Source organism: Lipotes vexillifer, unplaced genomic scaffold, assembly GCF_000442215.2.
Source record: "Lipotes vexillifer unplaced genomic scaffold, Lipotes_vexillifer_v1.1 scaffold1233, whole genome shotgun sequence".
NCBI lineage: Eukaryota > Metazoa > Chordata > Mammalia > Artiodactyla > Lipotidae > Lipotes > Lipotes vexillifer.
In genome coordinates, this window is record NW_006782167.1 from 1,715,656 (window position 1) to 1,731,687 (window position 16,032).

The 16,032-nt window shown below is 46.3% G+C and overlaps 1 protein-coding gene across 2 annotated transcripts in view; it reads left to right on the forward strand.

Moving 5' to 3' along the window:
* The first annotated feature begins 4,563 nt into the window (after positions 1 to 4,563).
* Positions 4,564 to 16,032, forward strand: part of ARHGAP44 (Rho GTPase activating protein 44) — a 151,406-nt gene continuing 139,937 nt past the window's right edge. The window contains exon 1 of one of the 2 annotated variants that reach the window (XM_007455013.1): positions 4,564 to 4,933. In XM_007455013.1, the coding sequence (XP_007455075.1) occupies positions 4,881 to 4,933 (53 nt within the window). In that variant the 5' untranslated portion in view covers positions 4,564 to 4,880. The remainder of the gene's footprint in view (positions 4,934 to 16,032) is intronic. The other variant, XM_007455014.1, reaches the window with a different exon arrangement.

A 16,032-nucleotide genomic window follows, 5' to 3' on the forward strand; every position in this document is an offset into this window, starting at 1 on the left:
GGAGAGGCCACAACAGGGAGAGGCCCACGTACCGCAAAAAAAAAAAAAAAAAAAAAGATACTTTGGACTAACAGGTATGTTTTAATGGTGTAAGTTTTATACTTGCTGGTATAAAGGTGATTGGACTCTGAAAAGGGTAATAATATCCTTCACTTATAGCGTAACACTGAATATAACTTTGGACATGTTAAATCCTGGAAGGCTTAGGCATATCCAGGCCAACAGCGATTTATTGAGCAAGTAGATTGGTCCGTTGGTGGATTTTCCAAAACTTAAGGCTTAGAGATCTTGGGCTATAAACCCCCGTATAATAGATGAGGAAAGAATGCCCTGGAGAGGTCAGATAAAATGACCGGCCATAATTACAGAGCTTGTCACTTCCTGTTCTGTTTCCTCTCTTCTGGTGGACCGTGTTTTGTTTTTTTTTTTAATTTTTTAAATTCAACTAGAGTGGATTTACAATGTTGTGTTACTTTCTGGTGTACAGCAAAGTGATTTTATATATATATACTTTTTCATATTTTTTTCATTACAGTTTATCACAGGATACTGACTGTAGTTCCCTGTGCTATACGTTTCATATTCTTTTCCATTATGGTTTATCATAGTATATCGAATATAGTTCCCTGTGCTATACAGTAGGACCTTGTCGATTATCTATTTTATATATAATAGTGTGTATCTGCTAATCCCAAACTCCTAATCTATCCCTCCCCCACCCCCCTTTACCCTTTGGTAACCATAAATTTGTTTTCTATGTGAGTCTGTTTCGGTTTTGTAAGTAAGTTCATTTGTCTCATATTTTAGATTTCACATATAAGTGATACTATTGCATTGGGTGGAGGTGGCACGTGTCCCTGGTGGTATTTGGACCCTGTGTTTTGAATTCTGTTCTAAAGGCCAGTGCTGTCCAATAGAACTTTCAGTGATGACGTTGGTGCTCTATTTTACACTATCTAATATGGCAGACACAAGCTATGTGTGGTTTGGGGGTATTTGAAATGTGGCTAGTGTCATTGAGGAACTCAATTTCTAATTCTCTTGAACTCAATTTAAACTTAAATTTAAATCACCATTTTTCTTTAGTGACTCCTGAGTTGGACAGGGCAGCTCCAGCCAATGCTGGGACTGAGGATTAAGATGCTAAAACCACTCTAATTCAGGGGCTCCCAAATGGAATATCAGATTTCAAAGGAAATGGATCTCAGATAAATAGTACTACCACATTGTTGAAGCAAGTAAGAGACCCCTGTTTTGTCGGTCAAAGCAAGTCACGTGGCCACATGTAAGGTCCATAGGAGCGGGCAGTATTATCCTTCCATGGATGAAAGTCAGGTATAAAATAGAATTTTCTTTCTTCTTTCCCTTCCCCCTCCTCTCTCTTCCTCTTCCTCTTCCTCCTTCTCATCCTTTTCATTGTCTCCTTCAAATGCACTTAACTGAAAACATTCAGTCCATTCTTCTGGTGGTAGAAATTAAATGTTAGAGTACTTTGGGGCTTCTTGATTGCACACCTCAGCCATTGCTGCCTTCTCATCATCTTTGATGCCAGCAGCATCACGTCCAGCTCTTTCTGGTACCTTTGTAAGCCCTCCTGGCACACACACGTTCATTGCATGTGGCTTGGTGCAGGGAACTCTGGAGCCACCACAGCACTGTGTTTTGGGCGCCCCAGGCCCTCACATGGAGGCTCTCTGTGACCTTTGCTCTGTGACCTAAAGCTACATGATATATCTGCGTCCAACCTGCCTGTACCCGACTTAAGTTTTGACCCTGGGAAGGGCAAGGGGAAAGTCGCTTTCTCAGAGATTCCCTCTGTAGTAGTCAGCTTAGACTCAGTGATGCTGCAGGAACAAACACTCGCCAAACCTCTGACAACAACAAAGGTGTTGCTTTTCATTCCAGTTGGATCACCACGACTGTGATCCGTAGCAGCCCCTACCTGGCTCATTGCTGGTCTCATGGCAGAGTGAAAAAAGAAGGGGGTAGGATCTCTAAATGACTCTTAAAACTTCTGCTCTGAAGTGACAAAAATCACTTCTGTGCGTATTCTCTGTCCAAGGAAAATCACATGATGGATTTTGACCTCAAAGAGAAGAGGAAGTATAATCCCTTCCTGTAGGGAAGGCAGTGACCGTTTTGAAGAGTGATAAAATCTGCACACTCCTCGTCTACTCTTCATCTCCCTCTCTCCCCTCCCACTCCCCTATCATCTTGTTCAACACCCCACAGCGTGTGGGTTCTTTATCTAGAATAGGAAGGATAGGATATTCTTCAAACTCTGCTATTAATGGCGTAGACTATTAACATTCCAAAGCCCATGGTCTTGAAACTGCAAACCCCTTTCTTTTAAAGCCCTGCTCTCTCACATGTGTTTCTGAAGCCTGCTCTGAAAGATCAAAAGAGTAGTCTCCACGCTCCTTGCTCTTTTTTTTTTCTGCACTGTCATCCCCTCCCTGGGGTAGGAAGCAGAAAAAGCCCCGGCTGAATGGAGGAAAAGCTCATAGGAGAACAGAACTTTGTGAAGAAACCACCAGTTAATAAACTATTATTGGACCACACTCTAGCAGGGTAGGCTGTCTTTTGTGGAGAACTGAACTGAAATATCTCAGAATTGAAGGCAGGGTCTGGCATGATATTGGAGCGGCCTGCCAGAGTTATGTGCTGTCCAGTACAGCATCCCCTGGCCACATGGGGCTATGAAGCCCTTAAAATGTGGCTAGGGTGATTGAGGAACTACATTTTAAATATTATTGAATTTTAATTTCAATAGCCATGTGTAGTTGGTGGCTACTGTATTGGACAGTGAGGTTCTAGACGTTACCAGAGACAGTGCTACTAAAAGTCAGCCAGTGCCCTTGATGCCTCACTATTATTTATACATATGAAAACGTGCTGTGCCTTGGTTTTTTAAAAAAAAAAATCTCAAAACGAAAATAACTTCAGTTTGTATAAAAATTAAGTTGATATTATAGACATAACACAGTTGGTTGAAAGCAAATAATGCTTTCACCTATTAATTGGCTAGAGCTGCTGACCTAATAAGCTGAGGCTAAATTCACAACTAATTAAAGATTTCACGTTCGTTCAGCCAAGACATGCCTCAAACCATCTTTTTTTGTTGTTCAGCTGGCCAGCAAGATACTTAGAACCATATTTGGGACATCTTGCAACTATAATCAACGTATGCAACATATCCCGTTTCAAAAAAGTTCTTTCATTTATCACATTAGTACTTCTGTTGTAGGAATAGCATTTTTCTCTATTGCACTCACAATAATCATATTTGTAGTAAATGAAGATGACAACGTATTACATAGAACTTTAGATGTTATTTGATTGTTGGTAATTTAGCAAATAGTTCTCTAACTTTGCTATTTCTCATGCAGTATTATTTCTCTATTAGAGATGAGAAAACTGAGGCTTAGGGAGGGTGTGCATTTTTCCCCAAGGTTATATAATTGGTATTTGGAATTCTAATGTAAACTCATATCGGTTCGATCCAAAGACCCTACCACGCAACAACACTGCTCTTACTTGGTAGATCATGATGAAACCTAACTGCAATCACCTTTGTTTTCTTAAGGATAGAGGCTGCAGAAAGTCAACGAGCTCTTTTCAAGAGCCAACTGAGGTCAATGGGCTGCCCCTGTGTAGGACGCTGTGTAGGACGCTGCAGGCGGGTCACAGCTGATGACCCAGCGGTGGAAGGGAAATGAGGCTGGAATGTAAGCCACACAAGAAAGTTGTCCTGGTCAAATTCGGCCCGTGATTACAATGCCACTATCATTTTATTGGCTTCTGGTTTACCTACTAGGTTTGGTGAAAAGCGAGGATCAAATTTCTGGGATGCAAACTATGCCTGGTTCAAAATCTGACCATCAACCCCTGTGCCCCAAGCTTAACCCCGCCCCTCAATGTTAATCAGGTGCAACTTTATGAGCCACGTTCCTGCTGGCATAACTCCTCCTGTGAATTCAAAGCAGCGATGCCTCCCGTTCACTTAAAATACACACAGGTGGTTGCCAGAAGAGACGAGGGTGGAGGGGTTGCGGGCGAAAGAGGTGAAGGGGATTAAGAGGTTCAAACCTCCAGTTATATAATAAGTCACGGGGATGTAATAAACAGCATAAGGGATATGGTCAGTAATATTGTAACAACTTGTGTGGGGACATATGGTTACTAGACTTATGGTGGTGATCATTTCATAATGTATGCAGATGTCACATCATTATGTAGTACACCTGAAACTAATATGATCTTGTACGTCACCTGTATTTCATTTTAGAAAGAGACAATGGAAGACAGATGCTCTTAATGTGCCGTTGTATTCTCGGTTCCACTTTATTTCTAAAGCAGGAAAACCTTTCCCTTCCTAGAACGCTAAGGGCAAAGCCGCCGGGGACGCCGCCTCCGCCCACCTCCGCGCCCCGCCGCACGTGGAAACTTCGGGCAGAGGGAAGGTGGGCGCCGGGCGCGGGACTACAAGTCCCAGAATGCACGGCGCCCTCCGCACAGGCGCAGCGGGGACCCCCCGGCCGCCGGCCAGCCAGCCTGCGGAGACCCGGGTCCCGCGCCGGAGCTGGGCTGGGGGCAAGCAGCCGGGGCGGACCCGGCGGCGCCCAGGGCGGCCCGGGCGTTGGGATGAAGGCGCCGCGGCGCGCGTGAGGAGGATGCGGCAGCCGGCGCCGCGGCGGCAGGGGGAGTAGGCGGTGGAGCCCCCGGGAGGGAGGCGCGCTCGGGGCCAGACGGCTCCGGAGGCTCCGCAGTGCCGCCGCCGTCGCCCGGGAGGCTCCGCGCGGGAGCCATGTAACCCTGCGGCGGGCTCCGGGCTGCTCCGTCCTCCCCAGCTCCCGGGATAGCGCGCCAGCGGGACCACGATGAAGAAGCAGTTTAACCGCATGCGCCAGCTGGCCAACCAGACGGTGGGCAGGTAGGTCACCCGCTGGCCGCCGCGGGCCGGGGTGCGCTGCGAGCCTGCATCCGCCGGGCGCGCAGGTGATGGAGCGGGCGCGCCGGCCTCCGGCCCTCCGCCCTTCGCTCCCTGCCGGCCCTCGCCCCCTCGGGGCGCCGCTCGCGGGCGCAAGCCCTCCTCCCTGAACTTCCCGGACCCCTCCTCATGCTCTGCCCGCTGCTCCGGGGCTCCGGTTGCCAAGCGCAAACTGTGACGCATCCTCTACCAGCGTCCCCAGCTGCCCCTTCACCTCGTCCTCCCTGCCTTTCCCCGGGACTCCCTTCTCCCTCTGGCCCCAGAGCTTCCTGGAAACAGGTGTTCGCGCTGATGGCGCTGGAGGCCGCCGAACCGCGGTCTCCCTGCGAAGATGCTTTCCCCTGGGCCGAGTTCGGGGCTCCTCGGGGGTCCGGGGGAGTGTTGGGCCTGGTCGGCTTGGCAGAGCTGAGCCTGCCCCTCCTGCCGTGTTTGTTTCCTGGGGCTCCGACCGAATCCAGAGAGATTCTGGATCTCTCTCCTGGCCGGGTTTGTCGAGGCGTTAGGTGGTGGAGAGAGCATCTGTAGGGGTGGGGCGAGCGGGTGCAGGGCAGGTGCTGGTGGAATGGCGCTGCTTGTCGGCTTGGTTCTGCGACAGGTTTCAGCGCAGGGAGGGAGGGAGGCTGCGGAAAGGGAGGCCCAGCTTCTCTGGAAGATGAGTTAAGCAGAAGATCACAGCCAGGTAGGGGAGGGGGACCGAGGCCTCACAGTCGGGAAGAGCCGGGCCCTGGGACGCTACGAGACCCAGCCGGCTGTGGCTGTCATCGCGGTGAAAATGGGCTACATCTGGGCTAGTGTCTTCAGAACATGCTCCGCGGGGTGCCAGCCTCTGTTGATGTTACAGAAGGGTTCTGGTGGTTCTCTTCCAAAGCTCGACAGGCTCTGCACACAGGGTGGTTAGGTAGAGGGGATTTTTCGTGGAACTTATGTCCCTGGGGAGGGATTTCTGTTGCTGCTGTGGTCAAGGAATGCAGGCGTTCCCTACTAAGGCCGGCGGCAGAAAGCAGAGAACCCAGCCTTGGGTGCGGTTCAAGTGCGAGCTCAACACATCGAGGGCCCTCTGCTAGGTTTACCAAGAAACCCAATACCTTTCTTGGGTGGGAAATGGAGCCCGAACTGGCATTTGGTAGGGCGGGAGTGGGGACCTAACAGGGGACACTGAATGCCCATGTAAGCATACTGCCCTAATTACGGTGGGCATTGGAGGGCAGGGGATGTGGTGGCTTCGTATGCTTCCAGGGACGCCAGATGGTTTCCAAGTAACCATGTCTAAAATTGACTTGGATGCATTTTCCTTTCCCAAACACATGTGCTTTCACATGGGGGAGAATTTATGAATAGCAGAGTCAGATTAGCCCAGATTTCTGGCATGGCATTGCCACAGATATAAGCTTCACACAGGCTGCCTTTGGATATGTTGGACGCGGAAACAGTGTTTTCCTTTCTGGGTTGTTTAGCAGATGACAGTTGAGTTGACATGTCTTTGGTGACTTGACTACTGCATCACTCTGCTGGCTGGCCTCTGTCATCAGGTCATCGCAGCAGACCAGCCACGTGACCAAGCGGCCCCTGACCGTAGACTTGGATTGCCCTTCTCACTTGGTCCTGGGGTGTCACTTTGGTGCTGGAAGCGAAATGGTAACAAGGTGTTCACGCTTTCTCCCTGGCGCCCCTGAAACACAGCTCTTTCTCTCTTCAGGACTTGTTTTGAAGTGGTAAGATTTACGAGCCTTGGGCATAAAACCTGATTTCCACCCTCATCCATGGATGTAATGACCAAGGGAAAGGGGGAGAAGTTGGGTTTCAGAATAGGTACCAGGTGGTCTTACTAATTTGAAAGCACGTTCTTGGAAGTCCACGCAGCTGGTCGCTAAGAGGTACTTTCCACTTGTTTATGGAGTCTCTGGTGGATGCTGGCGTGTGGATGCATTCTGGCTCGTCATCAGATGGCATCCGTGGTGTCCTGCACCGGGTAAAGTGGGGGCCAGCCCACTCTTTTTTTTTTTTTTTTTTTTTTTTTTTTTTTTGCGGTGCGCGGGCCTCTCACTGTTGTGGCCTCTCCCGTTGTGGAGCACAGGCTCCGGACGCGCAGGCTCAGCGGCCATGGCTCACAGGCCCAGCTGCTCCGCGGTATGTGGGATCTTCCCGGACCGGGGCACGAACCCGTGTCCCCTGCATCGGCAGGCGGACTCTCAACCACTGTGCCACCAGGAAAGCCCCTAGCCCACTCTTGAGTGTATCACTAGGTTGTATCCATTTTGGTGACATTCTGAGTGAACCTTTTAGAGCAAAAACCAATTTGTGCCGCTTTGCTGCTTGAAAGCCTCCAGGGGCGTCTCAGTGCATCAAGCGCCCCAAGTCTTTCCAGGGGTCTACAAGACCCTGTCTGACTTGACCCCCTCCTTGTCTTTCCACACTCCTTCTGTTCTGCCCACCCGCCTGCCTGCCCCTCCTCCACGGTGCTCCAGCCACGATAGGCTTCCTTGCCCCAAACACACCAAGCTCATTTCCATGTAGGGGCTTTGTTCGAGCTGTTTCCCACTTTCCCTGCCCGGCTGAGGGTCTGCTCTTCCCATATTGCCTTTTCCTCATCATCCAGGTCTTTAGCTGAGAGGCCCCCCTTCCTCCTTCACGGGCCCGCCCATCATCCTATTCGTTTTTGTCACAGCACTCATCAATCACTCTTTGAAATGCTCTTAGTTTTCTTTTTTTTGACTTCTTACAAATACAGTACCACAGAATGTATAGATCGCCACTATATGCTCACTGTATATAGCACAGTGCCTTGTAGGCAGTTGGTGCTCAGTTCATGTTTACTGACAAGGTTAAAAGAGTTTACCGTAGGGTCCATGCAGGTAAATAAAAGGGGCAGCCTTTACTTTGTCTTACCGAGAATGTAGTGAGGCATGATGCTAACATTGCTTCTTAATTTCTTGAATCCGTGGAAGCAATAGGATTGGACGCTTGGAATTTAGGTGTGGGGTTGGTGGACCACCTAGTGGCGTGGCTTTAACAAGCCGCTGGATTCTTGTCCGTCTTTGAGGGAAGGCTGAGAGGTGGGCTGGAGCGCTGCCCTTCCTCACGGCTCTTCACCCAGCTCGCCATCCAAAAGTTGCAGGTTTTGGAGGTCTTCTGAATATAAAACCTCTGGAGGTCAGATCCAGTCCCTTTAACAACGTAGGAATTGCTATGCTTACACGTACTCGGTGGAGCTAATAGTATATTTCCTCTTGAAGTGCTCACCTCTCCCTGGAGAGGGTGCCAGCAACTGGCAAGAGTTTCAAACCCACTGCACTTAACTGGGAAAAGTTTCATCTCCTCCTTGGCCTGCTTCTCCCGTCTTTGCACACATTCCTTCTGCTTTGGACTCTCTCTGTCCTTTCACTTCAGCTCATCCTCTGGGAAGCGTCCCTGGCCCTTCAAGACTGGACCACCGTGTGCCTAATGGTTCCAGCTAGCACTGGCTTTCGAGTGCGATAGATCTGGTTGGTTGGTTACCGACTACGGGATCTTGAGCTGAAATCTGCACCTCAGTCTGCTCATCTGCAAAATGGGCATAACAAGAGTTGCACTGTGGTCATGTAATAGGGAAGACCCTTTGTGTTCTATTACAAGTCAATCGCTAAAGGGATGTTGCCTATAAGCTTAAATTACACATAATGGCCCATCTCTGGGAACCCTGCCTCCCAGGTCATGAGCATTAAGCTAAAATACCTTTGTTTAGCTCACAGGAAACATCCTCACCAGGCCCACCTGTGAATGACTGCCGGGAGGAAGAAATTAACACCTCCCTTCCGGAGGCTGACGGGAACCAGGAAGTGTTTGGCTTTATCCCCTCCCCTTTTCGTATAAAAGAAGCCTGAATTCTAACTGAGGCAAGACAGTTCTTTGGGGCACGAGTCCACCGTCTTCTGGGTCTGCTGGCTTTCGGAATAAAGTCATTATTCCCTGCCCCATCAACTCGCCTCTCGATTTATTGGCCTGTCATGCGGCGAGTAGCACGAGCTTGGACTCGGTAACAGTAATGTGGTCATTGTGGCAATGAGGACATGAGATTACCCGTGAAAAGCACCCAACACCGTGCTCAGCACTAGGGCATGCTCCATAAATAGTAGCTAAAAGTATCTTTGGGCATATGCTATAACTGTTAACTGGGTTGTATGCACGTGGCATTCGTTCATTCTTTCCTTTTTTCAGTAGGTGCTTATTGGATGCCTGCTGTGTGCCAGGCTCTGCGCTGGTTCAGGGCTTCTTGCAGTGCAGGGTAAACAAAATCCCTGTTTTTCTCTTGGAATCTGTGTCCGCAAGGCATGCATTGTTTTTGTCTCGTCTTGTTTACCTTTCCCACTAGACTTTAAGCTCCTCGAAGGCAGGGACAACTGTCCTAATGCTTGGTGTATAGTCTGTTCTCTGAAATTCGTTGGCAGCTGAAGGCATGAGTGAGCAAGGGATCCCTGCATCATAGACAGAGATGCAAGAGGCTCCTGACACCCGGCCTCTTTGTCTATCGGCTGCTGGGGTGAGAGGCATCCTGAAAGGCATAGAGTATTTTTCTTGCAAGTGGTGTTTAGTTTGTGTTGGGTGGAATTGGTTGGTTGGTCTCCCTGAGCTGAGATTTAGAGACCTGCTAAGTGACCGAGAAAATGGAAGTAAAACTGACACTTTGACCTGGGGAGGAGGAGGTTTTTTTTTTTTTCAATCTGCACAGTCAGGGTCACAGTAGCCCTTGCCTCAGAAGACTGTTAAGAGTTAAAGGGAGCCTGGCTTACACCAGGTGCCCAAGGAATGGTCGGTGAGGTTCCTTGTCATTTTCTGCTTCTTGCCCATTCAGTTCTCCAAAAACGCTGGCCTCGCAAGTGTAAGGGGCTTCTTAGATTCCCAGGGCCGCTGCCCAGTGGTGGCCGTCAGTGGGCTCTGTGCTCTCGTGCAAAACGGGGGACATTCAAGAAGCCCAGGAGTAGGCAAGGAGCTCTGGAAGTGTGAGAGAGAGGCGTGGGAGGGCGGGAGCAGGGCCGGTGGGGTTGGATTCTTTGGTTTTCAAGTCTGTGAGTTGGTGAGTGGAAGGCCAAGTTTGGTCTGCACAGCCCCCGTCTTCCATTCCTAGACTGCTCAGCCTGCCACCGTGATTGGGCTTGGTTTCTGGTGCAGAGCCGGGCTGAGCATCACTGCTGCTGTGCAGCTCTCAGGATGTCACTGCAGTCGCCAGTGGTACCCAGATAGATGCTGAGGATGCAGCAGCCTCTAGGAGCACTGATGCTGCAGGCATTTTTTGCTTGGGCCAAAACAGCCGAAGCCAGCAAGGATCTTTTCCTTGAAGGTGTCTCTGAGACACTGCCTTGCCCATCAGCAGGCCTCCTGAGAGCCATGATCCAATCCATAGGGCATCATGGAAAGGTCATTGCAAATTAGTCATGGGGCTGCTTGGCTCCCACCTCTATTTCCCTGTGAGTGGAACCACGTCCTCCTGTTAGTCCAGCAGGGCTGGGCAGACCCAATCCTGCCCCCAAGGTGCACGTTTATGAGGTCTCAAAGCGAAGTTTTTCATCAGTTTTGTGGAAGCCCATGTCTGGCCACCTGCTGTGGTGTGTCTGTGTGACAGAGAACAGAATGTACTCACAAACTGATGAACAGGCTAGCGAATCTGGAGGGAATATTCTCTGCTCCTGTCTCCTAAGCTCCTTGCTGTACAGCCCTCAGCCGTCAGGATTTCCTGCAGAATTCTGTTCTCCCAGACCTGCAAGTCATTGCGAGGGAGACATTCCTTTCAACAGCAATTAATGACTTCCCCTCCCAGTGGCCATCCAGCGGAGAAATGTATCAGTAGTCATTAGCGTTTTTCTTGATGGGTGATAAGGAGCAATTTTTTTTCTCTAGAAAGAGTGAATCCGTAGCCATGTGAGCAAAACAGTCATTTAATTTATGGTTGTTCCTTTTACAGGGGATAAGTAAGGAGCTCTTTTATTGATAATCAAGAGATTCAAATGCTGTGACAACATATATTTCAAGTGCTATTTTGATAACAACAGCAGATAATACCCTGAAGCTTCAGCTCCGAGTGAAGTTAGTTGTGGGTTGGAGAGAAGCTTGGGGGCGGGCTGAGGGGAGCCGGGGAGAGTTAGGGCTCTCCTGTTCGGTGCAGGGCTTCCCAGCAAGCTGGCACCTGGCACCCCACTGCCTGTGGGAAGTGTGTGGCTGTCGAGCAATTTTAAACTATCCTTTCTGTCCAGGAAGCAGATGTTTTTGCTTTCATTTTCCAACTTCAGGGTTTATTTTTAGGATAAATGTTTATTTTCCCACAGAATTCAATCTACTTTTTTTTTAACTTTCTTTTTGGTTGCATAAGTGATACTTGTTCATCGTAGAAAAGTTTTAAACTCACGGGTGGGCAAAAAGGCAAAAAAATAAAAAATCACCAATAATTCACTACCTGGAGACCACAGTGAATATTTTGGATATGGTCTTCCAAGTTTTTTCATAGGTGTATATCTATTCTTAAAGAGCTAGAGACCGTTTGGTGTGTACTGTTCTGCAACCTGATTTTTCCTCCTTTGTTTTTTTCTTAAACAATTTATTTATTTTTATAATAAATTATTAATTTATTTATTTTTAGCTGCGTTGGGTCTTCGTTGCGTGCGGGCTTTCTCTAGTTGCGGTGAGCGGGGGCTCCTCTTTGTTGTGGTGCGCGGGCTTCTCATGGCAGTGGCTTCTCTTGTTGCGGAGCACAGGCTCTAGGCGTGCGGACTTCAGTAGTTGTGGCACGTGCGCTCAGTAGTTGTGGCTTGTGGGCTCTAGAGCGCAGGCTCAGTAGTTGTGGCGCACGGGCTGAGTTGCTCTGTGGCATGTGGGATCTTCCCGGACCAGGGCTCGAGCCTGTGTCCCCTGCATTGGCAGGCAGATTCTTAACCACTGTGCCACCAGGGAAGTCCCTCCCCCTTCATCTTGAATATCATCCCATGTCAATAATTGTGTGTCTCCAGCATAATTTTTTAACTATATAATATTCCATTAGAGTCCACCGGTTTCCTTTGGTAATCATGTAGCAAATATATCCTATGGGTTTACTTTCCTAGGATGAAGTCTTAGAAATAGAATTGCTGGGCCAAAGAATATGTAAGTTTTTAAGACTGTGAATGTACGTTTTATATATATGAACACACACACTCATATTCTATTTTCATCCTCAGAAGAATTGCTAATTTCTTCTCCCCAACTCTATCAGCAACTAATATTATAACTTTGTTAATTACCTGAATAAAACCAAAACCTTCTCTTTTCTCCTCTCAAATTTCTAGTGAGGTTGAGCATTTGTTTTGTCTGCTGGACATTCATGGCCTTTCCTGAGTTGCCTGCATAGTCCTTTGCCCCACTTGTTTAAAGTCATGTTCATAACTGTTTTCTTACCGACTTTTAGGTAATTGTTAATAAGCATATACAAGCTTTGTCTTATGCAATGCACATCTCCCTGTAGCTTTTTCTGCCTTTTATATTTTGTTTTATGTCATTTATAATATTTCGTGATCTCAAGTCTATCAATTTATGGTTTGTGCTTTAAATGTTATGCTTTGGAAAACTATTCTCAGCCTAAGATGACATAAATATTTACACATTTTCATTAGCATTTATATAATTTTGCCATCAAATCTTTAATTCATCAAATTCTTTAATTTTGGTGTGGGACATCACGTAGGTGTCACATTTAGGTTTTCTTTTTTTTTTTATTTAAACAGTTACTGTGATATCAAATTGAATGATGTAACTCATACCCGCTGTATTGAAATGTCATCATTATTATGTACTAAAAGATTTCACCTACTTGTATCTGTTTCTAGGATTCTAGTTTGTTCTCTTGACCTGCCAGTTGGCAGGGATTTAAGGGGGGCTGTACTGCCCAGGTGAGCAGCGGTGGATCGGTGCATCCCAGGCTTTGGGTGGGGGGTGCAGTGGAGTTGGTCTGGGCCCCTCATCCCTCATCTCAGCTTCATCTGGGGCAGCACCTTGGCTTGGCAGTTAGGATTCAACAGCTTTGCCTAAAAATCTTGTTGTGCCTTAATCACAGCTAATTTACAAATTGCTTTCTTATTTAAAAAAAAAAAGTTGATTATATTCTTTTGGCTTCGCTCATTGGTTTATTCCTCCTTAGTATTTTTTAAAACGTGTGCATTAAGTTGGGGAAAACTGACAATTTTGCACTATTTAGTATGATAATTCTTCCCATTTGGGAATAGGGTATGTTTATTCAAGTCTGTTTATGATCCTATAAACTAGTTTTTGTCTACTTGCGTCCTGCATAATTTTGCTTCTGTGCTTTAGGTAATTTGTCATTGTCATTACTATAGACTTAATGCTTGGAATCTTTTGTTGTGTTTTCCTTACTCTTTATTGCTGGAATGTAGGAAAGTTATTGATTTTTGTATATCTTAAACAATCACCTTCATAAACTTTCTCATTATTTTTAAGTACTTTAAAAAAAATTGAATCTATTGAATTTTCCAGGTAGCAATCATAAATATTTTCTACAAATAGTAATTTTGCTTCTTCCTCTTCCAATATTTATTTTATTTTCTTGTCTAATTGCATTGTCTAGGACTTGTAGAGCAGTGTTAAAATATTGGTGAATAAATGGCAAAATGTGGACTTCCCTGTCTTCTTCTTATCCTCTGTGGAAATGCGTGATAATTGGTTTGAGAGATTTTATTTTTTAATCATGTTACATGCTGCATGAATGTATTTTACTTTGAGTTTTTCTTTGGCATTAAAGTTAAATTTGATTAACTGTATTATCACGGTCTTTAGAGATAATCATATGTTTTTCTCCCTTAAGTTGTTAATATTTTCACTCAATAATTTATGCCACAGATATTTATTGAGCACTTACTATGTTCCAGGCATTGTTTTCTGTGCTGGGGATACACCAGTGATAGTTCCTGCACATGAGGACCTTGTGTTTTACATTCTTGAGCCTCAGTAGATTTTCTAACATTGAGCTCTCCTTGCCTTCCTGCAGTTGATCTAATTTGACTATGGTTTGCTAATTATTCTTATACAATGCTAGATTTAGTTGTTTTATTTAGGATTTTGGCATTCAGTATTCATATACGAGAGCATCTGAATTTTTTTCTTCTGCTAAGCTTGTCACATTTTGATAACACTCTAAGATGAACTGTCTGTTTTCTTCTTTTTCTGTGCAATGGTGAGGTAAGGAACTACTTGTTCTTTGAAGGTTCGAAACGACTTTTCCAGGACATTTTTTGGAGGTAGTTCTTTGACAGCTTTCCCAACTTCTTCCGTGATCATTGGACTATTTATGTTTTCTGTCTTTTCCTGAGTCATTTTTAGTAACCTGTTTTATAGAAAAGCATTAATTTTGTGATGATTTTAAAATTTAATAGAATCTTTTTTGAGTATATACGTGTATCTCCTTTGTCAGCCTAATTTGCATTTCTCTCTTTTCTCACCTGGACTAGCTTTGCTAGAGGGTTTCCTTCCCCCCACACCTAATCAGCTTTTAGGTGTAATCTATTTTCATAAAAATTTCTTTCTTGTTAGCTCTTGATTGGTGCATTTTTTTTTTCTATTTGTAGTAAATTCTGCTTCTTTAATTTTTAAATTCCTTCCTCCTGATTTCCTTGGGTTTCTTTTGTTCTTTTCCTATAGCTTCGAGTCTTCCATGTTGTCTCAGTATTAGGATGTTAGGCTCTGCCATTGTAACACCTGAGCTTTGGAACCTCAGTGGCTTAACATAGCAATAGTTTGTTTTAAGCTCATGTGACATGTCATGGGAGTCAGGGGGCTTTCCAGGACAGTTCTCCATGCATGATTCAGTGATCCACCCCCAATCTCAATATGTGGCTTTCAGTCTCTACTAAAGGTGAAGAGAGGATGTAGAGATGGCATCCTGGCTCTTACATACCTTGACCCGGAATTGACAGATGTCACCTTTGTTTACATCTCATTGGTTTGAACTAGTCACAAAGCTCCCCTAGGTAAGACTGGAGGAAGGGAGCCTCTGCCACAGGTGAATAACCAGGAGTATATCTCTCTCCTGTCCCACTGCCTGTCTTTGAAATCCTCCTTGTACCCCTGCTCACTCCGGTCCGCTCTGGCTGCTCTGTCCTTCCGTGTGCAGCTATGAGAAAGGTCATTCTTTGTCTCCATCATAGGAGAGTGGCTGTAGAGTCTCACGGTGCCCAGGAATCTGCCAGATCCTTCAGAGAGGAGCATCTTTAGGATAACAAAGTTTTCTCTTGCTGATACCTACCATCTCTCATGTCAGAATTTGTGTGTGTGTGTGTGTGTGTGTGTGTGTGTGTGTGTGTGTGTGTGTGTGTGTGTATGTATGTATATATATAAAAATTTTAAAGCCTTTTTACAGTGGGGAGAGGAACCATGAAAACAATTTCTCATCCTGTCACATTGGAATGACACCTAATGTATGGACTGATTGCCAGGATTAAATAAGATAATAAATAGAATATCCTCAGCCTGTAAGCACTCAATACATTATAGTTATTACCACGATCCCCTGCTGTGCTGAAAGCCTCTTTGACATGAGACACTTGTTCGGGCCTTAGTTATATTGTTAAGTACCTGAAAATTACAAGTTGTAATTGATACCCACTTGTCTTGTTTTCCCAAATCAAACCCAGTTTTTCTGTGTTCAGTGGCAAACATGAAACATCTTGAGATATTAATAATACCGGTGGCCTCACTCATTTAAAAACTCACTGTGACTACTAGTTATTGCATTCCTCAGGATGGCCCATGTTACGCTGCTGTAACAAAAACCCTCAGGATCTCGGTAGCTTAGGCTCTGGCGAGTCGGGGCTGGGGGTGGCCCCTCAAGGACCCAGGCTTTGTTCCACGTGCACCTCTGTGATGGTAGTGGGTGAGTGAATGAAGGTGTGGTGAATCATACATTGGCTCCTAAGGTTCCTGCTGGAAGTGACCCAGGTCACTTCTGCTCATATTCATTGGCCAGAGAAAATCACACACCCCATGCCACTTGAGCTGAGGCAGGGAAATCCAGTCCCTCATGGATTCGGTAA